At 43.3% G+C, this 23811-nt stretch overlaps 2 protein-coding genes across 3 annotated transcripts in view; one reads left to right on the forward strand and one right to left on the reverse strand.

Moving 5' to 3' along the window:
- ARG2 (arginase 2) overlaps nt 1-22653 on the forward strand; it is a 31447-nt gene extending 8794 nt beyond the window's left edge. Inside the window, exons 3-8 of one of the 2 annotated variants that reach the window (XM_013057376.2) lie at nt 14107-14284; nt 17190-17349; nt 18258-18352; nt 18568-18672; nt 19734-19867; nt 22176-22653. In XM_013057376.2, coding sequence (XP_012912830.1) covers nt 14107-14284; nt 17190-17349; nt 18258-18352; nt 18568-18672; nt 19734-19867; nt 22176-22381 — 878 coding nt within the window. In that variant the 3' untranslated portion in view covers nt 22382-22653. Of the gene's footprint in view, nt 1-14106; nt 14285-17189; nt 17350-18257; nt 18353-18567; nt 18673-19730; nt 19868-22175 lie in introns of both variants that reach the window. The other variant, XM_004738993.2, reaches the window with a different exon arrangement.
- VTI1B (vesicle transport through interaction with t-SNAREs 1B) overlaps nt 22613-23811 on the reverse strand; it is a 30079-nt gene continuing 28880 nt past the window's right edge. Inside the window, exon 6 of the mRNA XM_004738992.3 lies at nt 22613-22943. Coding sequence (XP_004739049.1) covers nt 22847-22943 — 97 coding nt within the window. The 3' untranslated portion in view covers nt 22613-22846. The remainder of the gene's footprint in view (nt 22944-23811) is intronic.

Here is a 23811-nt window from a genome sequence, read left to right on the forward strand (position 1 = left end):
AATCCTCAGGGTCTTGTCTTTCTGACTCAGGCACAAACTCCCTTAACAGCCCTTTTCCCCATGACTCCCCCCAGTTAGTTGTATGGACCAAAATTCTTTTACACCCTCAGAGGATGAGGGATCCCGTCCTCCTGGTATCGGGTAGATAAAATTGCATGTGATAAAGCACAAAATAACAGCAGTTTTAGAAAAATCATGTCAAGGGCACTGGGTGGCTCAGCTCGTTTGGCTCAGGTCATAATCCTGCAGTCCTGGGATCAAGTCCCCCATCGGGGTTCCTGCTCAGTGGGGAGCCTGCTTCTCCCACTCCCTCCTTCCTCGGCTTGTGTGCCCGCACCCTCCCTTGCTCTCCCTGACCCCCTCTCTCAAATAAATAAATCTTAGGGAAAAAAAACAACAAAAAACTCACTCTCCAGTAAGCAGGTCTGGAGAGAAGTCCAGAGCAGGTTTGGACCTTCTGTTTTTATAGTTTGGACCTAGATTCTTATCTCGCTGTTCCACCAGCAAGGTCTCTATCTAATGGTCCCAGATGGTGTGGTGTCCTATCTGGCAGCAGGGGGGCAAGAATGGACAGAAGCAGGTGAAGGGAGAACTTGTGCTTTCCCTGAAGGAAAGTTTCCAAGAAGCTGCAGGGCACTCCTGCTTATCCTGTTGGCCCCGATGGGTCATATGGCCACACCCAGTTACAGGGGAAGATGGTGAGTTTAGTCTTAATTCTTTTTTTTTTTTTTTTTTTTTTTAAAGATTTTTTATTTATTTATTCGACAGAGAGAGATCACAAGTAGGCAGAGAGGAAGGCAGAGAGAGAGGAGGAAGCAGGCTCCCTGCCGAGCAGAGAGCCCGACGCGGGACTCGATCCCAGGACCCTGAGATCATGACCCGAGCCGAAGGCAGCGGCTTAACCCACTGAGCCACCCAGGCGCCCCTAGTCTTAATTCTAAGAGGTCATGTTCCCAGCTAGAGGTCTGCTGTCTCACTGGAGAAGTGAAGAACAGATCTTGGACAAGGAACAAATGGTCACATCACCTCCCTATGCTCCAGATCCTATCTCTCCTGCCTTCAGAGTGTTCTAGCAATTACCCTTTCCTTCCTCTTGTTCCTCAACTTCTAACCCATCCCTTCAGTAATTAACTGTAGATCTTACCGTCATGGTTTCTCCACTGCCCTTGCACACTTTGACTTGCTATAGTCTGACGTCCTGGGCCATCATTGCAACAAAAACTGGTTTTGCTGCGGTCTTGGACCTCCTATGTTCTATCAGGGGAGACACTGCAGCATTCACCTTACTCATCACTGTCGGCCACTCCTTTCTTGTTATTATATATATATTTTTGAAGATTTTATTTGACAGAGAGAGACACAGCAAGAGGGAGAAGACAAGCAGGGGGAATGGGAGAGAGAAGCAGGCTTTCCATTGAGCAGGGAACCTGATGTGTGGCTCAATCCCAGGACCCTGGGACCATGACCTGAGCCCAAGGCAGATACTTAATGAGTGAGCCACCAAAGCGCCCCTCCACTCCTTCCTTATTGAAACAGACCCCATGTTCTTCTGGTTTTAGCTCTTCAGGTTCCTTGACTAGATTTTCAGCTATCTGCCCTTTACCTTCTGGTGTTCCTCAGTGTTCTTCCCTTGATTCTCTTGCTTTAATATTCTCTCAGTTGGCATTTTGTCTATTCCCCATGGCTTTTCTGTCACCTTTATGCTGATGCCTCCAAAGCTTTATCTCCAACACTTGTTTCTTTGCTCAGCTCCAAACCTGTAGCCCATTTGGCTTCTGTGTATCTTTTTTCTTTTAAGATTTTATTTATTTATCAGAGAGGGGTGGGGAGAGAGCGAGCACAGGCAGACAGAATTTCAGGCAGAGGCAGAGGGAGAAGCAGGCTCCCTGCTGAGCAAGGAGCCCGATGTGGGACTCGATCCCAGGATGCTGGGATCATGACCTGAGCCGAAGGCAGCTGTTTAACCAACTGAGCCACCCAGGTGTCCCCCTGTGTATCTTTTTGACTTTATTATGGAAATGTTCAAACATAACCAAGTAGAGACCGTGACCTAGTGAATTTGTTGTCTCTGTTACCCAGTGTCAATCAATCATCAATACATGGCAGTGCCTTTTTTTTTTTTTTAAGATGTATTTATTTTAGAGCGCCAAGCCGGCAAGCAGAGGGGAGGGGCAGAGGGAGAGGAAGAGAAGCAGACTACCCCCTGAGCTCGAAGTCCCAATTAAGAGGGCTCCATCCCAGGACTGTGTGATTATGACCTGAGCCAAAGGCAGATGCTCAACTGAGCCACGCAGGTGCCACTCCATGTAGTTTCAACAAGGTAGTCTCTAACACCTCAAGGCCATCTATCCAGTACGGAACTTCTCATCTTCTTCACTCACTTCCCCTGTGTCCTCCTCAACTCTGGTAGTAAACCAGAGAGCTGGTGTGAGGGCCCTTAATCTCCATTCCTACTGTAAGTATTACCAGCATCTGTTGCTTCTCCTATGGCCTTGTCTTTTTTTTTCCCCCCTTGTGGAGCTGCACTTCCTCTGAGCCAATCCCTTTCCCTCAGGCCCCCAGGGCGCTAAATCTGCAGCACAGATTTGATTGGTCACTTCTTGATGTGGAAACCTTAGTAAGCTCCCTGCTTAGGATCTGTGTCCTGCCCCTTCCCCACTGTCACTCTCCTTTTGCAACACCTGTACCCCCACCCCTGCATACCCCCCTCTTCTCCACAGTCCTCCCAGGAACCCTGGGCTCCCGGGAATTGTGAATTGTTCTATAGGGCTGAAGGTATTCTGTGCCTCTTCTGCTTGAAGCCTTTCCCTCTTCCGCTTTTATTGCTGGCTAATACCTTCCAGATTCAGATATGAGGTTGTATTAATATAACAGGTGTAGTAATGCTCAGATTGGGAGAAAACAGACCAAATCTTCCTGGCTCCTTCCCCCAGGCCACAAGGTCAGAAACCACTGAAGAGGAAAAGAAGTAAAAAACTCCTTCCTGTATGACCCAAGAATTGAGTCACAGAGCGGATGGCATCGTGCTTAGGGCTTCAGAGAGTTGGCGTTCCAAGATTAATTGGCTTTGCCTTAGTAGTATTTCATAGATTTGGAAGATTCAAGCTGTGTGTGAGAGCTGGAGACTCTAGGAGCCGTTTCAGTGTGCGATCTGTGGGCCTGTGTGTGTTTGCAGCTTCTCACCAAAACCTGATTTTATCAAAATGACAGTCTATTACAAACAGGTTTTGGGAAGTCTTAGGTTACGCCATCAGTTTCAAGGAAAAGAGAAACGGTAGGGTGGGGCACAAAACCACAAAGATGCTTCATCCAGTTGAACTAAGATATAAACCTTAGCATGTGGAGGCTTTCCCTTATCTCAGGTAATACTAAGAGCATGTGAGATAGGACAAGCTCAGAAACTGAACTTGGTTGGTGATCTTGACTCGTCCAGGAAGCTAGGGGCCAGAGGGCAAGAATTCTTCCTTTTGTGTCTGTTGTGGCACTTCACCTCCTGTGGCTATCTTGTATGCACTCTGTTTTCCGCCTAGAGGGGTCTGGAATGTGGTCTGTCTGGTTCCAGGTTCCTTGGGAACACTCCCTAGGATGCCAGCCCAGGCTCTGGGGAAGAGAGCTGTACATCAGAACTGTTAGCTCGTGAAGCTGTAGTCAGTCACTAGTCTGATATGTTTCCCTTCAAATCTTTTCTGGAACAAGGTCGAATATGAAGAACTTAGAAAAGATCACATTTTCTGGAGAGTGGTTCTTTATCCCCAGGGATTGTTGTTGTCTCTTCCTGTGACTCTACATTGGAGCAGGTTGAAGTTTTGTTGGCCTGTTACCACTAGCAGATCTCTCTCCAGAGAAGCTCAACGATCTTGTTCTGAATGGAGGAGATGGTTATGTTGCTGTGACTTGGGAAGCCTGCACTGGAATCAGGCTTATGGGGGTGCTACCAGCTAACGGTCCATTTGCAAAAGCCTGAGTTGGTTCGCCACGGTCTAGAGGAGCTTCGAGGGTTGATGTGAGTTTGTTCCAGGTGATGAAGTTCGAACCTAGGTGAGGTTCGGTGGGCTGAGGTCCGGAGCCGATGACCAAGAAAGAATTCTTGAGACATCTTTGGTGCAAAATGATGGTTTATTAAAGCACGGGGACAGGACCCCTGGGCAGGAAGAGCTGCTGCCCCGGGTTGTGAGGGGTGGCAGGTTATGTACCCTGTGGTTGGGGGAAGGTGAAGGGAAGGGAGGTTTCAACGGAGTTTCATATGCTAAAGAGGGCCTACAAGGTGCCAAGATGTCAGAGGCCTACCGAGGCCTTGGAGGCCTTGCCCTTGTGGCTTGATCAATGTTGTCTTTAGACCAGCCATTAACATTAAGATAGTTGGGAGACTTTTTGGTGGGATGTCACAATCCTGCTATAAATCATCTTTGTTAGTGAGATTTAGGACATTTGTAAGCCAAGGGAGACTCCTGTCTAGCAGGATTGTGAGCTCTGCAAGTTAACTATTTGCTTATTGTTCATGGCAGTCAGGGCTGCCTGAGGGATGCTACACATAGGACTGAGGGGGAGCCGATGGAGGCGGGGGGGGGGGGGGGGGGGGTACAACGCGCCAGCTTTTGCTTTGTCTTCAGTCAGCCTGTGCTTCCTCATCACAGAGGGCAAACATTACTCAGCTTTTCTTCAGACAGTGACACTCTCTTCTCCTTATGAAGAAGGACCAATGTCGCCAGAGAACCAAGTAGCAAGAAAACTATAAATGGTGTTGTAAGTCATCTCCGTTACATGTCGTGAACTGAATTTTCAAGTCCTGTATTTAAAATTTTTTTACTCAAGTATCCCATTCCTGCAAAGGCATCTATGGGCACCATGTTTGTATCATTTGATTTTTGAGGCGAACTCTGGTGCATGCCAGATGGACGTGTCTGACATGAAGCCTAGAAGCCCGGGGTCACCCTTCCTCCTTAAGCCACTCTCCCTGCCCTGGTCTTCCTCAGCCGGCTCCTCACTGCCTCAGACAACTGGGTGAGGAAGAAGGAGATGTTGAGAGCCCTGGTTAAAGCAGTCCTCTCAGAGACCCAGAAATGAACCAGAAAAAATAGGTGTTATCTTCGTGATGGGATTTCTTTCCCCAATACACTTAGCTTCTTTTGGAGCCAGAGACTAAGAAGCAAAGAGCGGATTTTGAGAGGCCTCTGGGACTCCTGATTCTGGGGGTTGTACAGCCCCTGCAGTCAGATGCACTTACTAAAATGCAGACATCTGCATTTTCTTAGTGGTAATCAAATGACTTTCCCTTAAGTAACAGCCTCTTCAAAGGTTATTACCCAAATCACATTTTAGAGATAAGCGAGAAATTCTTATTGCAAATGGCCTGAAGTAACTCTGGCCTTTTCCCCTAACTTTTAAACCTCTGGTAACCTCGCAACTTTGGGTTCAATAAGCTAGTTTTCTAGGTACAGTTTTGAGGTTCTAAGGATTAGCAGTTACATTCCCTTATAATACCAGGAATTCCCTTTGGGGCTAAGTCTATCCTGTATGATATTTGAGTCTGTAACTTTTAAAAAGCCATTAATATTTGTACCCTCCCAGCTCCAAGTGAGATCTGCATCTTTTTCTTTCTCCAAGTTTCACTGATTTGTTCTTCCTGACAATTCATAATAAACATGCCATCCTATTCAGTGACAGTTTATTTCATTTTTCTTTAAAGATTTTATTTATTTATTTGACAGAGATCACAAGTAGGCAGAGAGGCAGGCAGAGGTGGGGGAGGGGGGAGCAGGCTCCCCGCTGAGCAGAGAGCTCCATCCCAGCACCCTGGGATCATGACCTGAGCCAAAGGCAGAGGCTTTAACTCACTGAGCCACCCAGGTACTACCCTTCTGGGACAGTTTAAAAAAAACCGCACACTACTCGGTTCCTAGCTTTTCTTGAAATCTGTTATTCAGCTAGTGGGCTCCCTGTGGTGTGGCAGACTCTTCTGTGTGTCAGCCTCCTCCTGAGGCCATTTCTCTTACCCTGCTGGGAGCCTTGGAAGCAGTTAGAGCTCCCTGTGAGTGGAAGTCAGAGCAGGAGACAGAATGAGGCCCCTTTAGGGGCTGCTGACTCAGAACACTGTCTTCATGCGAGTCTCTAGTGAGAGGGTGATTCAGGCTTGTCCTACACAGTTGGAGTTATTCACTTGGCTGAATTTCCTCCTCTCCACTGGGTGGACGCTGAGAGCAGCTGAGGCTGTGAGGATTGGCTGCTCTCTGTGAAACATCTAGAACGGTGTGATGGATGGAGACCATTTTGTTCCTTTCCCTATCACTGGCTTCCTTTAGGGATTCCCCAGAGATTGGGGCCCTGGAACAGAAGTGCTGTCCCCAGATACTGCTAAGGTCAGGGAGGGCTGTTTTGATTTCTTCCCCACAAGTGGGTTACATCATTCTGCTGATGTACGTGTGTCCTCACTCCTCTCTGATGGAGACTGGAGGGGTTTATCAAGGCCAAAGGTGACATTTCGGCTTAAAAGATCAGTAGTATTCGGTGGATTTTTATTACCCTCACTGCAGAGAAAAGCAGCAAGGCTGTTCCAGTGTCTGCAGAGCTGTCCTTTCCCCACTGCAAGTAGACACGAGAGCTCTCTCATGTTGGTTCAAATCAGTTTGTCAGGAGAGCTTCTCTGAAGTCTTAAGTTGTCCTACCATTGTCCTACAATGCCTTCTGGGAAGAAGGAGCAGCAGGGCAACGTCATCTCATCTGATCTAGACTTGCCGATGAATTGACCTGAGCCACAAAGTCCAACAAGGGGACAGCTCCTTCAAGCACGACAGACAGACACTTCCCATATTGTAATATTTGCTCTTCTCACTTGGACTCTAAGATTCTTTAGAAATCAATGAGACCAGGGGTGCCTGGGTGGCTCAGTGGGTTAAGCCGCTGCCTTCGGCTCAGGTCATGATCTCAGGGTCCTGGGATCGAGTCCCACATCGGGCTCTCTGCTCAGCAGGGAGCCTGCTTCTCCCTCTCCCTCTCCCTCTCTCTCTGCCTGCCTCTCTGTCTACTTGTGATGTCTCTGTCAAATAAATAAATAAATCTTTAAAGAAAAAAAAATCAGTGAGACCATTTCTTGGGCCTTCCTAACTGAAAGAAATCGCCACAGCACTCTATTAAAGTAATAGCTTCATTATTACTGTTCATCCTGTTCTTACAAAACATGAACCTCCCGTCAGTCTCCCCGCTCCTCAAAAATGCTGACCTATGGGTTACAATGCCTGTTCTCTTCAGCCTCATTTGCATTACTCCCATAGGCAAACTTCTCATTTCTGTTAAGACACTCAACTCTTTCCAACATGGAAAGAGTTGAGTGACTTCTTTCAGAACCTTGTTAATTCTTTAGAAACCAATCCTGGGTTCTTCTCTGCTGGTTCTTTGGTGTTACGATGGTTTTGGTAAAGCAGGCATTGGAGGAGAAAGGTCCTAAGAGGCTCTATCAGGATGGCCTAGTATGTTCACCAGCTCAGCTCTGTAATGAACTAGAATAGTTAGGATTGCCAAGAGTTAGAATCAGCAACATAGGCTTTTGTACTGTGAGTTCTTAATCACTTTAAGGTTATGGCAGTAGAAATTAAAAGTTGAGATTGTGGCAGAGATGGCTAGCTGTCTGCCAAAACCCATTTTCTTCTGGACAGAAGTCAGACCTGCCTTTGTTGACTGGTACCATGTGAGCAGGTATGATGAGCCACTTTTAGGCCAGAGCCTTTAAAAGCAGACGAGCCTTCTTTCTTTCTCTCCTGCTGCCTTGGCCCCAGGGAGACCCAACCTTAGCCACACAGATGGCAAAGCTCTCATGATGGCAGAGCCACAAGCCAGAAGGAGCTTGATCTCTGAATTAGTGCATGGAGGAAAGCCTCCTGCTGACCTAGAATGCCCAACCCCCCCCCCCCCCCCACCCTGGGATGTTAAATGAACAAGAAACCAGTTTACTGGGTCTGAGCCATTGTTGTAGGAGAAGATTAGTTACAGCAGCTAAGCATACTCCAACCTTATTTAAAAATAGTATGAATTGTGTTTATATACAAAGGTCTGTAAAGCTAGAGTAGTCAAGCCTGGGATGTGGGGTGGGGCTTTCACGATTAGATACTTCCTTATTGATTTTATAAAAATTTTCTTCCAGTAAGGAAAGAAAACAAGAAAAATAGCAAAACAATGCTAGTATAAACTTTACTTGATGGGTGAGTCATTCTTTGACCCCCACCCCACCCCCCAATCCTCTCTGAATTTCGTTTAAGTCATTTAACACTCATTGTCCTTAGTCCTTACCTGGCACTTTTTGTTTGTTTGTTTGTTTAAATAAAGAGCAGAATTGGGAGTCCTATAGGGTGGACAACTCAGGCAGGGTCTCTTAAGATATTAATCCTTTCAGGGGGTCTGGTCCTCAGTTTTGTAGACCCAGGAAGAAAAGAGTTTTTGTTTAAATTTTATTATTGAAGTATAGTTGACATACAATAGTAATTTCAAGTACACAACATAGTGACGGGACAAGTCTGGAGATCCACAGTGCTCACCATAAGGGGGTCAGCACCTGTCCCCAAACAATACTCAGTATTACTGAGTATACAGGACTTACTTTATAACTGAAAGTTTGTACCTCTTAATCCCCTTCACCTACTTTGCCCATCCCTCTACCCTTCCCCCTCTGGCAACAGTATTTGAGTCTGTTTCTGGTTTTGTTTTTTAGGCTTTCCGTCTGACTTATTTCATTTAGCATAATGCCCTTCAGGTCTATCCATGTCGTTGCAAATGGGAAGATTTCATTCTTTGTATGGCTGAGTATTTTAAAGATTTTATTTATTTGACAGACAGAGATCACAAGCAGGCAGAGAAGCAGGCAGAGAGGCAGGCAGAGAGAGAGGGACGAAACAGGCTCCCTGCTGAGCAGAGAGCCTGATGTGGGACTCCATCCCAGGACCCTGAAATCATAACCCGAGCCAAAGGCAGAGGCTTTAACCCACTGAGCCACCCAGGTGCCCCGGCTGAGTATTTTATATATATGTGTGTGTGTGTGTGTGTGTGTGTGTGTGTGTGTGTGTGTAATGGTAAAAATGCTGCAATGAACAGAGGAGAGCATTTACTTCTTTGAATAAGTTAGGAACAGAAATCTTTACGTGCAGAGCTTATCAGGCTTTCCAACCCAGAGACTCACGCTAACTGTGATGTGTATACCGAAATGCCCATTCATAGTTAACAGTGAGCAACAGCCCTTCCGACATCCACTATTAGGAGGCCCTCTTGCTGGTATGAGGGCAACAGGGAGTCTAAGTGAATAATCAGAGGGAGGTTGTTTGGAGAGTAAGGAATGAGAGCAAATGGAGTTGGATAATCTTAGAAGAACCCATTATCTAGGCTGTGAAGTAATCTGCTGATCCACTTCACAGAGTTACACAATTAATGACCCAAATCCTTTTATGAAATTTGGTCTCTCTTCCTTGGAGAGCATTATCTTAGACTGTCGAATTCTTTTTAGGGTCTTTTATAGGCTTTTTGCAGCTTTCTTTAATAGTGAGCTGAGTACTATATTCTCTCTCTGTTACTGGAGTCTACATCCTAGATTCCATGCCTGGACTTGTTGTGTGTTCCTCCAAGTTCTGTCACTTATCCACTGGGTTGATTCCTAGGTATTTCTTATTGATCATGTGAAGATTAAATGAGTTAGTCATCAATAATTAGTTAATATTAACATTAATTGGATAATACAGCTTTTCTATTTATATGCTTAATATTATAAAACACCAGGCATGCCCTGATGTCTTATACCTACTAAGAACCTAAATGCTTGATGTGGCTCAAGGGGGTACACAGATAAACATGGATAGGGAAGGAGAAACTGACATTCAGAATCTGTCCAGCCCAAGATTACTGCCAATAGCAAGACCTGATAAAGATTATTTGACAGCACAAGCAGCGGGAGCTGGAGAGGAAGAGCAGGTTCTCTGCAGAGCAGGGAGCCTGATGTGGGGGCTTGATCTCAGGACCCTGGGATCATGACCTGAGCTGAAGACAGAGCCTTCACTGACTGAACCACCCAGGTGCCTCTGTACTGAGATCTTCTTTTTCTTTAAGATTTTATTTATTTATTTGACAGAAAGAGAGAGAGAGAGAGAGAGCGAGATCACAAGTAAGCAGAGAGGCAGGCAGAGGGGGAGGGGGAAGCAGGCTCCCTGCTGAGCAGAGAACCCGATGCGGGACTCAATCCCAGGACCCTGAGATCATGACCTGAGTGGAAAGCAGAGGCTTAACCCACTGAGCCACACAGATGCCCCTGTACTGAGATCTTATAAAGTGCATATTCCTTATGGTTTTTTATCGTTTCAAAGGATTTTTATAGATGTTTTATTTGGTCATACTTTTTTCTCTTGGATCCCAGTGACTTTGGTCTGTTACCGTATTCTCCTACCTTCAATATTTTCTTTTTCAGTTTCCAGATCTCTGGGCATTTTCAGGATTATATATTAAAATGCAGTTACTGGGGTGCCAGGATGGCTCAGTTGGTTAAGCAGGTCCCTTTGGCTCGGGTCATGACCACAGGGTTTCGGGATGAAGTCCTGCCTTGGGCTTCTTGCTCAGCAGGAGCCCAAGAAGGCTGCTTCTCCCTCTAACTGCCATTCCCCTTGCTTGTGTGCACTCTATCTGACAAATAAAATCTTTTTTTTTTAAATTTTTAAAGATTTTTACTTATTTATTTGACACAGAGAGAGAGACGGCGATAGAGGGAATATAAGTGAGAGGCAGAGAGGGAATATACACAGAGGGAGTGGGAGAGAGAAAAGCAGGTTTCCTGCTGAGCAGGGAACCTGATGCGGGGCTCCATCCCAGGACCCTGGAATCATGACCTGAGCCAAAGGCAGATACTTAGCAACTGAGCCCCTCAGGCACCCCAATAAATAAAACTTTACGAAAAAAAAAAAATGCAGGGGCGCCTGGGTGGCTCAGTGGGCTAAGCCTCTGTCTTCAGCTCAAGTCATGATCTCAGGGTCTTGGGGTTGGGCTTTCTGCTCGGTGGGGAGCCTGCTTCCTCCCGCCCCAGCCTGCCACTCTGCCTACTTGTGATCTCTCTGTCAAATAAATAAATAAAAATCTTAAGAAAAAAAAATTATCAGAAATCCTAAACCCTTAAAAAAAAAATGCAATGACCAAAAGATACATAGAGTTCTGCAGCTGTAGCTGCTTTTTAATTTGGGGAATAGAATAAGTTTTTCCATTTTGCTTCTGGTATTCCTCTTAGTGGTGATTCATTGGATGGCCTTTTGTTACAAATCATTGCTTCTCCAATTTTTACATTGTCTTGGTTATTTAGCTTTGAACTGAGTATGGATTCAAGAGGTAAAGCTCAAGGGGTACATGGGTGGCACAGTTATTAGTTCAATTGTCTGACTCCTGGCTTCAGCTCAGGTTGGGATCTCCTAGTTGTGGGATGGTGCCCTGTGTCCTCCACGTGCAGTGCAGAGCGTGCTTGGGACTCTCCGCCTCTCTGACCCTGTGTGTGCGGATTCTCTCTCTCAAATTAAGTACTTTAGGGGGGAAAAAAAGATATAAAGCTCAAAACTGTAGTTTAAATTCAAGATGGGTCCATGCTCCTCTTAATCCAAATTTTTTCTGAAAGATTTTATTGATTTCAGAGAGAGAACATGTGCGAGCACAAGTTGGGGAAACGGTAGGAGAGGGGGAAGGAGGCTTCCCACTGAGCAGGGAGCCTGATGGAGGGCTTGATCCCAGGACCCTGAGATCATGACATGAGCCAAAGGCACTTACCTACTAAGCCACCCAGGCACCTATGATCTTAATCTAGTATTAAATCTCTGCCTGTGGGGTGCCTGGGTGGCTCAGTGAGTTAAGCCTCTGCCTTCAGCTCAGGTCATCTCAGGGCCCAGGGATCAAGTCCCACATTGGGCTCTCTGCTTGGTGTAAAGTCTGCTTCCCCTCTCTCTCTGCCTACTTGTGATCTCTCTCTCTCTCTCTGTCAAATAAATAAATAAAAATGTTTTTAAAAAAATCTCTGCCTGTATTACTATCCTGTGACCACTCGTCTCCCCACCCCTGTCCCCCAAAATTACCTGGACTCCAGCTTGAGAAGCAGGGCCTTAAGGATACGATCTATGGTAATGTTATATTCCCTGACAGTTCAGATCTGTTCATGAGAGTTGGATTACTTAGGCCTAACCCTAAAAATGGCACCAACGAATTTATTGATATATGGTTACATGGCAAGAATGGTACTTAGGTAAAAAATGAATGTGCATTGAAGGTGGCATAGTTCTTCAGAATATGTGAAATCTGAGAGAAGTATCCTAGCACATTGTCAGAATGTATCACTAGTTCTTTTAAAACAGTTTTTTTAAAGAGAAGTCTATACTTTTATTGACCTAATGGGCTACTTGAGGGGGTCTGAGGTGGAGGAGTGGGTGACCCAGATGGTGGGCCAGCCATAGTCATGGGCTTGTACATGGGGGAGGACTTGCCCAGGTAGTGGCTGATCATCTTGGGCTTGAAGGCCACCTGGGTGAAGGTGAAGGTCTTGCTGTTGTCGAGGCCCACCATGCTGCCCACGGTCCTGGGTAGGACGTTGCTATCCCACATGTGTGTATTCACCATCTCTGGCTTCTCTTTGGGCACTGCCTCCTAACTGGCTCTGCACAGGTGCTTTGGCAGATAATTTGGGTCCTGCTTCTGCCACTTAGCAGCTATGTGATTTGGGGACTTTATTTCCTTATCTCTAGAATGGCATGTTTTAGTTGCCAATCGGACTGTTGTGAGTTTAAATAATTTATGTCAAACGGGGCACCTGGGTGACTTAGTTAATTGGGCATCCAACTCTTGGTTTTTGGCTGAGGTCATGATCTCAGGGTTGTGAGATCTCCTCCCTTTTCTAACATAAGTAAGTAAATAAATAAATCATTTAAAAAATCAATCAAGGGGCGCCTTGGTGGCTCAGTGGGTTGGGCCCCTGCCTTTGGCTCGGGTCGTGATCTCAGGGTTCTGGGATTGAGTCCCGCATCGGGCTCTCTGCTCAGCAGGGAGCCTGCTTCCTCCTCTCTCTCTGCCTGCCTCTCTGCCTACTTGTGATCTCTCTCTGTCAAATAAATAAATAAAATCTTAAAAATAAATAAATAAATAATCAATTAAAAAAAAAACATTTACATCAAGCAATTAAAACACTGCCTAGGATCTTTGTACGTAACAAATATTTGGCATTTCTCTTTTAGGATGCTTTAGATCCTCAGACTCGCCTTTCATTAAAAAAAAAAAAAAGTTTATGGGTACCCGGGTGGCTCAGTTGATTGGATGCCTGCCTTCAGCTTGGGTCGTTATCCCAGAGTACTGGGATTGAGTCCCACATTGGGCTCCTTGTTTAGCGGGGAGTCTGCTTCTTCCTCTGACCCTCTCCTCTCTCATGCTCTCTCTCAAATAAATCAATCTTAAAAAAAAAAAAAGTTTATATTTTTTTCTATTTTTTATCTAAATTTTAGATTTCTAAAATTTAGAAAATTTCTATTTTTTATCTAAATTAATAGTACTTAATTTACTGTAAAACCTATGGTTCCTTTTGGTATGTTATTTGTACTCTATAACTCTGGGATATCTAAGGTCTAATTGTTACCAATCTTGTGACTGTTGGGTTAAACCAGTGGATGTTTCTGGGCTTCACGTTCCAAATCCAAGCTTCTTTGTAAAATGGCATTCCTAATGGGATCTACCCCCACAGGATTGCTGAGAGAATGAGACCATCCTGCCAGTCACATGACATTTTGAATTTTACTGTGGCAAAATGAGTATGACATGTACTTTGTTACAAGTTCTGTTTTGTGGCCCAGGCCAGTAAGAGTTGGAGTAACAGGGATGCCTGGGTGGCTCAGTTGGTTAAGCGGCTGTCTTCGGCTCAGGTCATGATCCCAGCGTCGTGGGATCGAGTTCCACATCAGGCTCCACATCGGCAGGGAGCCTGCTTCTCCCTCTGCCTCTGCCTGCCATTCTGTCTGCCTGTGCTTGCCCTCTCTCCCTCTCTCTCTGATAAATAAATAAAATCTTAAAAAAAAAAAAAGAGTTGGAATAACATACAATTAATCTTGTCATACCCCCATGTGTTTCCAGGCTGCCGCCTAAAAGATTTTGGAGATTTGAGTTTTACTCCAGTCCCTAAAGATGATCTCTACAACAACCTGATAGTGAATCCTCGCTCAGTGGGCCTTGCCAACCAGGAACTGGCTGAGGTGGTTAGTAGAGCCGTGTCAAGTGGCTATAGCTGTGTCACTGTGGGAGGAGACCACAGGTAAGCTGGGATGCAGGGGTGGTGGGGGAGCTGGATTGTATGGTGCTTTGGGCTAATCAGTTAGCTTGTCTTGTTTCCCCACTTAAGAGCACAGTACCCTTCAGAACTTTTATGACATGATGTGCTTAATAGCATTTTAATAGCTAAGATCCTGAGCTGCTTGAGGCACCTGTGGTTTTCATTGTTAAGACACACCGGATAGTATGATGACAAGCTCAGAGGCAGACTAAGCCAAGTTTTTAGACACGGTATGTTCCTATTTTATTTTGTGCTTATCTCTTGTAAAGTTTTCCTAGGAAGAAAGGTCTTATGACCTTCATTTGGCTATTTGGGAGAATTAGAAGGATCCATCAGTAGTCTGAATTTGTGAGGTATTTGTATGTGTGTGTGTGTATTTAAAGCATTTCTGCTAACCTGTTATAGATTTCCCACTTGCCAGGTGACTTATGTTCTCTACCTTCACCATGTGGACCCGTAGGTTACTAATAGGTCCTTCTCTTAGCGAATCAGCATGTACTTTGTTGAACACTGCTTGGTGTGTTCTCAAGCAATGCTAGGAATTGTGGAAACTGTGACCTAGTAGGACTAGATAAAATAAATACACATGGATGAAAAAATATACTGAATTCTACAGAATTTTAGAGAAGGGAGAGATCATTCTGGGCCAGAGGAGTCCTATTTGAACTAAATAAAAAAGGTTTTTGGTAGAAAGAAAAACAGCATTCAAATACTAGGATTGCTGACTGGGCACTTCATATATATTCTCATTTACCCCTCATAATGCCATGAGGCAGATGCAGTTTTACCTGATTTACTGCTACAAACGCTGAGGGACAGAGGTCAGATAACTCAACTTCTAGAACCAGGAAGCAGCAGGGTGGGGTTCAAATTCAGTGTGACCTCTGAAGGCAATTAATTAACTTCTTTTGAGAGCCAATCCAATAACTTCCCCTGTGGTGCACAGAGGGTTTTTTTTTTTTTTCCCCTTAACAGAGGTTGAAATCTTTGTTACAATTTTAAGTGCAGGTAGATTTCCTCAATAAGAATAAAATTTTAGGTAGAGTAAGAGTAGTCCACGTTCTCTACAGCGATCAAATTAAATCAACTAGAGGGTGGATATTCCTCTTAGGTCAGGGTTCGCTCTCATTTGTATTGACCTTCTAATGACTGCCTGATTATCATAGTCTTTAGCTTTTCTTTTGTCTATAGCTATCTATTGCAGCCCTGTCACTATTCCTTATTCCCTGTTCAGTGCTCAAACCTAGGTCATCTGAAGATTCTAGAAGGGATGAGTATATAGACTGAAGAGCTACTGAACATTTTAAAGGAAGGTGGCTTCATTAGGTCACCCTACTCCTTTTACACAGTATAAAGTATTCCCTTAGACATCAGACTGACTTACATAAGACAAATTATCGCCTTCTTCTAGAAAAAGGAAACTGTCTGGTAAAACTAGATGATTTGTCCTAAATCACCTAAATTTCCCAGAAATTTCCCTTTCTGGGAAAAACCTGATTCTGACTTAATCCACTACTTTTCACACTAGACTGTGCTATCCCTCATGGAGGGCCCGTCATGGAGCATGGAGCTTAAAATGCTGTCTCATGCCATACTCAGGAGAGCTGTAGTTAGTTCCTTAGATGCTTAAGTTGCATCTCCCATCTATGTTAAATTCTTCAGTTACTGGGAAGCTGGGCAGCTTTCCAAACAGGATTTCATCAGCTATATTCCTATAACTGGGACAGGACAGTTGGCCAATGTACACAGAGTCCAAGGACAAGGAGAGGCAAAAAAATAAACATGGATATTTGAATGCCATGCTAATATATAGAAGATAACATGCAAATAAACAATTATTCAGTCATCTAAATGAGGTCTTTAATTGGGTTCCCATTACTTTAAGGTCTTTATGTGATACTTCCTAAAAGGAAATGTCAAAATTGTTACTTGCTAAAAAACTGTAATGCAAATTTTTATCCTTAAAAAGTGAATGATTGATTCTTTGAAAATAATTAGATCTCCCTGGTCTTCCTTAAGAAGTATTAAGTATCTGTGACTTCTTACATGTAGAACACATCATTTAACTGGATTTCTTTTTAAAAAATATTATACATTTATTATGTTATATATTTTGAATATGAATTGAATATAATATATAAATATATAATAGACATTTATATATTATATATATAATTCATAGGATACTGCCTTATAGCAATACAGAAATTTATCTGAGTTCAGGACTGTGTAACATAATTTTCTTTCTTAAGGTAAGGCACAAATAGTAAAAAAAATCCTCTGTGATCGAGGAGTCATTAAAAAAAAAAGTTTTTGAGACAGAATAATTTAGAGGAAAGAAGGGGAAAAAATCTTTGATTTTACAGGCATTTTGTTCATGGCTTATCATATTAGTTGTTTTGCTAATAAAAGAATAACAGAAGAGAATTCACAGGTAAAATGGGGGGTATACATGCTAACTAATCATATACTCAGAAAATTTTTTCTTCTAATTATATACATATACACATCTGTGGATGTATATATATGTATTTTTTCTTTCATTTAACTGGATTTCATTCACTGAACAATACTGAGGTCCTTTTCTGGGCCAGGGCTAATGAATGAAATTTTAGGGATTGGGGGGGGGGGAATACTGACCTCTTTCAAACTAGAAGGGTAACCAGTCAACAAGCTTTGAATCTTTAGAACCTTCTCTTTCTCCCTCATTCACGGTTAATCTTTGGGAACTACAGGCCTGGAGACTTTTGGTCATCTAAATCCAGCCTTAGTCTGGGGCCCTGACTTTGCCCTGAGGACAAAGTGTGAGCTGCACTGACTGAGGATATTTGTTATTAGTGATGTTTGCCAAACAGAGGGCCTCAATTACTGTGTTTGTTCCTTGCAGCCTGGCAATCGGTACCATTAGTGGCCACGCCCGGCACTGCCCAGATCTTTGTGTGATCTGGGTTGATGCCCACGCTGACATCAATACACCCCTCACCACTTCATCTGGAAATCTCCATGGACAGCCAGTTTCATTTCTTCTCAGAGAACTACAGGACAAGGTCAGTGGGCTGAAATGAAAAGGCTAAATGGCTTTGCAGGGGTTATGCTGGGGTTTTGAAAACTAGTTTGGTTAAGATTTCTATGAAGGATGGGCTGAGGGTGGTGGTAGAAATGTTTGGTATACCTTCATTTGTTCATCAAACATTATTATGGGCTAAGCAGTCTAGTCAATGCTAGGGATATAAAGACTACTAGGACAAGGTCCCCTGCTCTGGGGGGAGGGTGTGTGCATGTGTGTCAGTCATAATTTTCAAGAAAGGAAAGTGGCAGTGGGTAGTAACTCTAGTGATTGATACACCCTCTGTAGGAGGACTTCTTGGTTAGAGGTTCCCAGGCCTGCCTCACTCTCAGACCCATTGGTCTAGAGGAAAGCAAAAACCATGATTACCTCTAGGTAATATTTTCCTAGGTTGGTCAGAAGACATGGGAGTCCATGTTAAGCATAGACTAGAATCTGTATATTCTTCCCCTCAGTGAGGGACCAAGTTAAACCAGGATAGTACAAAAAGTTATTCATTAGGCAGAATTTGTGTTTTGGCTGTAGACAAATTAAAATGGCAACCAGATTGTGTTTCAAGAACCAATCTGTAAACAATTCAGTAATGTACAAAGGGGTGGAAAAGGGCTAATCAGCAGTGTTCCTGCTATTTAGGTTAAGTTAATGAGAAACCGTGGCCACCTTAGGAGAATTTTTTTTTTTATTCTGAGAAATCTGTTCTTCAGCTGCCTTCTGAGTCATTTCCACTTTTGTAAGTTCTCTTTCCCAGATCAGGTGAGTCTGGTGTTGCTTTAAGCATGTCCTGTAGGTAGGAGGAGAAAGCAGATGGCATATATTGGGAAACATACAGTGATTATCTTGGTGAGTCCAAGAATCCTTGATGAATCCTGTCCATTCCTCTTTTGACAGGTACCACAACTCCCAGGATTTTCCTGGATCAAACCTTGTATCTCTTCCCCAAGTATTGTGTATATTGGTCTAAGAGATGTGGACCCTCCTGAACAGTAAGTTGATACACTGGGGTTAAGCTTTGGGTCTATCCCAGCCATTTATGTTTTTGACAGGGTGTTCCTTGCCTTAATCTCTTAGCGGTCACTAACAGGACAGACCCCCCCCCACCCCAATATACTTGATTAAAAATGTTCTTTAAACTAAGGACTCCTGTGCTTGCTTTGGAAGCACATACACTAAACTCAGGACTCCTTTATCTCTCACACAGTTTTATTTTAAAGAATTATGATATCCAGTATTTTTCCATGAGAGACATAGATCGACTTGGTATTCAGAAGGTCATGGAACAGACATTTGATCTGCTAATTGGCAAGTAAGTAACTTATAATGGATGTCTACTCACAAAGGGAAAAGTCCCGAAGGAAAGAGGGCAAACTCCCAGTGAGCAGCACATTTTAGCCTATCTCTTAAGGACAGCAGCGTTTCTTTTAAAATAAAAGCAAAATATGTACACACAGAAAACACTCAAATAATTTGGAGATTATGAAACCTAGGTCCTATTCTTCCTCTGGGGTTGAGATGGGGTTTCCTTGAAGTCACTGGTCTCCTCCTCTGTGTCTCATGAATTTTTTAGCTCCATTTTTAATGCCCATCTTTTGAGATGGGAAGCATTCACAACTGCCCCCTTCTTCCTACGCTCACTGTTGATTCATCTGAAAGTTTTATATTGAGCAAATCTTGGTAATATAGAAAGATGACAGATAAATGCCAATCAAAGGCTAGTTTTTAAAAAAATTTTTAATGAATGTATAATGTATTATTAGCCCCAGGGGTATGGGTCTGTGAATTGTCAAAGATTAGTTTTAAGAGCATGTTCTCAGTGCTGAGACTTTATGTTCAAGTGATTAATGTAATTGCTACCTAGTAGTATGTCATTTCCTAAGCTGTAAGAAATTTAGTTATCTACAATGTAAGTGTCAGTTGCTAGTTTCTACTTTAGGATACCTGTGCTAAACTGAAGATAAAACTGGAAGATAAGATTGCAGACACCAAATCAATTCCATTCAGCTATTGTTACATGAAGAGAGTAAGAGCAACTGTAACCTACGTCAGTCTAACGTGAGTCAGATTCTGTCAGAGCCCAGTCTCATGGGGAAGTGAAGAACTGTTAATGCGAAAGGCTCTAATGCCTAGGGTAAGTCAGAAATACAAACTAGAGTCAGTCCGAGGCACAAAGAACAAATGGCAAAATTATGAGGTGGTGTGTAGGAAGCAAATATGGTAATACATAGTAATTTCCAAGAGTAGAAAACCTAGAAATGTGTATTAGCAAAGTACCAGGACTAACAGCAGCAAAATCAAGGAGTTGCAACTATAGAAAGGATCAATGTCCAAGCACACCCAAATGACTGTTCTTATCTTCCCCTCAAGAAGACAAAGGCCAATCCATCTGAGTTTTGATATTGATGCCTTTGACCCTACCCTGGCTCCAGCCACAGGAACCCCTGTTGCTGGAGGACTGACCTACCGAGAAGGCATGTACATTACTGAGGAAATACACAATACAGGTAAGAAGGGATCAACCTGCTAACTGTGTGAGTAAATACGCTGATGCCTTTTGCATTCTGGAGGGCTTCTTCTACTATTTCAAATCATTACAGATACTGTTTTGTTTAAACTTCTTTAAAAACCCCATGGTCAGGCTAATAAAGGATAGTCATTTGAAGGCATTTATGGACCTGACTCATATCAAAATATAAGAAGTACTGAATAAAAAATTGTCTACTTAAATACTTATTAAATACAAGAATAACTTGCCAAACCGATGTAGTTCTTCGCATCTGAACTGTCTAAAGGCAGACTCAGTTTAAAAGGCAAGGCCAAGAGGCTTACCCTAACATTAAAATGAGTTAGTTCCCTTGGGAGTTGAGAATGGGGAGTTAAACCTTCTCTTAAAGATATTTCAAAGCTGGACAGTATCTTGGGTCCCTTCATAAAGGATACGCCTTATACTAGAGCTTTGATAGGAGCTTTAATGTTTGATAGGAGTTTTAATATGGGGATACTAAAGATGAATGGTAGCAAAGATTACTGAGTTGGCTACACAGGTTACTGTAACCCCATTCATCCTAGTTTGCAGTTTCCATTTCCGTCAGAAAGTTTCTAGTTCCATGAAGGTTACTTTAAATGACCTCTCCTTGCAAAAATTAAACAACTACCACATGATACTTCAATACCATTTCACGAAATTGGGGTCTAAACAGCGGAGAGCCCACCGTGAAAGGTCTAGTGCTATGGGAAACCCTTGAGTGGTTGGGATACATAGGGAAATTGAGAAATGTTCTCTCTGGAGCCTACTGGAACCTCAGACACTAAAGGAAGAAAAGAATGCTTTGGTTTATCAGGTCTGATAGTGGTAAGATAGTCGTATTTTCAGACCCACAATCTTAGATGTTATCAGTTGTCCTTCCGTTAGTGGCCACTGAACCTGTGTGTTCAATCCTCCATTTTGGTTCCCAATGACCCTACTTAGAGCAGGGGTTAGTAATCTCTAGGAGTTAGGTGGGGTAGTGGTTATACCTCATCGCTCCCTCCCCTGCTACATTATTTCTATTCCAAAAGACTATCATAACATTGTTAACTAGCTACATAAAGCATTTTGCTTAAATTAGAGGGTGACAATAGTCTGGAGAACATGGGTAATAGCTTTTTAATAGCTCAAACATTCTTGATTATTTCAATTCAGGTTTAGCTGAAATGAGACACACAGATCATCAAACACCCAGATGTTCGCACAGTGGAAATGCTGCAGTGACATGCTTGGACTATGCACTCCTAATAAGACTGCATGCTAAACAGATCTATACGCCCGTGTTTCTAGGCATGACAGCTACCATAAATATTTGCATACATGTATTCTCCAAACTAGTTCAGATGACTTGAAGAGGTAGATTAACTTTATCCAGAATAACCAACTAAAAAGTTAAATACCTCAGAGAAGTAGGCTTGTGTGTTAGGGGTATGAAGTAGAAGGCAGGTCTAGATAGGTTCTTCCCTTCTCAAACCCTTTAGTGTAAGTTCTTAACCCCTCACAGAAGGCAGTAAGTTCAAATTAAAGTATGGCCAAGTCTTCCCTTGACTAAGTGCAAGATATTGGGTCACTATGATGGGACAGCTCAGACCTGCAGGGATAAGACTAAGAGATGCAGGGGCGCCTGGGTGGCTCAGTGGGTTAAAGCCTCTGCCTTCGGCTCAGGTCATGATCCCAGGGTCCTGGGATTGAGCCCCGCGTCGGGTGCTCTGCTCAGCAGGGAGCCTGCTTCCTCCTGTCCCTCTGCCTGCTTCTCTGCCTACTTGTGATCTCTGTCAAATAAATAAATAAAATCTTTAAAAAAAAAAAAAAAGACCACGAGATGCACTAATGACTACACCTAGGGCATGTGGGGTGCCTTAAGAGAGCAAGGAGTTAAAAAATGGGATGGCTCAAAAGAGGGAAGATGATCTCTTCATACAGCTATAGACGGACATCTGGAAGGTTCCTAGTAATACTGGACATGGCACACATTTTCCCATGTAGGTGGGAAAATCCTTGTCTACCTCTTCCCCACAAGCTCTTTCCTTATCCAGACAGCGTGACAGCTATGCCTATTAAGTTGGTTGAACAGGGATGATAAATTGTAATCTTACTCTAGTATACAGTGTTTGAACTTCCTGCCCAAGACGAGGTAGGTATAAGGCTTCCTGACAGTGTGTAATTTTAATAGTAGAAAATGACTTTTTACTTTGGCTTGTTCTGTCTAGTGGGATGACCCTCTACTACCCTGAAAGTAGCAGCTAGGGTAGCTTCTGAGGTTCTGTCATATTTTGTTCTTTCAGGGTTGCTGTCAGCACTGGATCTTGTTGAAGTCAATCCTCAGTTGGCGGCTTCAGAGGAAGAGGCCAAGGCTACAGCTAGCCTGGCAGTGGATGTGATTGCTTCAAGTTTTGGTCAGACAAGAGAGGGAGGGCACATTGTCTATGACCAACTTCCTACTCCCAGTTCACCAGATGAATCAGAAAGGGAAGAACGTGTGAGAATTTAGGAAATTTTGTGTCCTGACATGTTTGTCAGGAAAGACATTCCAGAATTATGAGGCATTTGAGGAGACATACTAAATGGTCACCTGGGTCAATACTGCCTTAATGAGAACATCTGTGCATTCTTACAACTGTAAAGTTTCCTTTCCCCCTCCATTTTGGTGACCAATACTACTACTGTAAGTTTGTTTTTTCTTTTTGCAGTTCACAGAGTATTAATATGTTGGAATACTATGTAAATTTAAAGACGTCATAAACAGCATTTATTACGTTGGTATATCATACTGGTCTTGTTGCTGTTCCTTCACAGTTATGCGGTTTTTTGTTTTCCCTCCCACCTCCCACGGTCTGGCTACACAGGGCATCCTCGAACCATTACCTCAGAGCAGCACTATGCTTATTCCCCATCTTTAACACCATTCAATCACAGGGTCAAAGTTCTGGTCCACAAACCCTTCCCTCTAGGAAGTTCAGTGCTTGTGAAAGAATTTGTAGTACACCAGGCCCCCTAGGATGGCCAGCTCCAGTATGATGACAATGGAAAGTAGCAGCTTGTTGGTTGTCACTCTACAAAGAGAAGCAAAGTAGGAACAGTCAGAAATGTGGATGACCTTATTTCTTTCTCTTCATAATACTTAGAGGTTTGACGCTGTAGCCAGGGCTGCTGGATATACTGTGAGGCACACTGAATTTTTTTTTTTTTTTTTTTAATCACATAGCCACTTAGCAGTTCTTTAGCTGGTAAGTGCCAACTTGAAAGCTTTTTTCAGTTTAACTTAAGGGTAACACTACCTCGGGGCGCCTGGGTGGCTCAGTGGGTTAAAGCCTCTGCCTTCGGCTTGGGTCATGATCCCAGGGTCCTGGGATTGAGCCCTGCATCGGGCTCTCTGCTCAGTGGGGAGCCTGCTTCCTCCTCTCTCTCTGCCTACTTGTGCTCTCTATCAAATAAATAAAATCTTAAAAAAAAAAAAAGGGTAACACTACCTCACAGAAATACTGATGATTGGGATAACAGATGATAACAGATACCAACACATAAAAATGGATTCTTCATTTTAAAATATGTTCAAATAGTAGTTAATTCCTCAATTTAAAAACGGGTTTTCTAGGGGTACCTGGCTGGCTCAGTTGGAAGAGGATGCAACTCTTGATCTTGGGGTCATGAGTTCAAACCCCACACAGGATCTAGAGATTACTTAAATTAAAAATCTCACTTTTTCATATTTAATATATATTTTTATAAATAGCTCCTTCCAGAAAAGTTTTTTTTTTTTTTTTTTTAAGTGGGCTCCACACCCATTATGGGGCCCAAACTCACAATCCCAAGATCAAGAGTTGCACGCTCAACCAATGGAGTGCCCTGAAAAATATTTTGGAAATCAGGTTGAATCATATTTCAAAAAAGCAGAAATACAATACTGCTAACTATTCTTCC

Source organism: Mustela putorius, unplaced genomic scaffold (genome assembly GCF_011764305.1).
Source record: "Mustela putorius furo isolate JIRA1106 unplaced genomic scaffold, ASM1176430v1.1 tig00000129_pilon_pilon_pilon, whole genome shotgun sequence".
NCBI classification, from domain to species: Eukaryota; Metazoa; Chordata; class Mammalia; order Carnivora; family Mustelidae; genus Mustela; species Mustela putorius.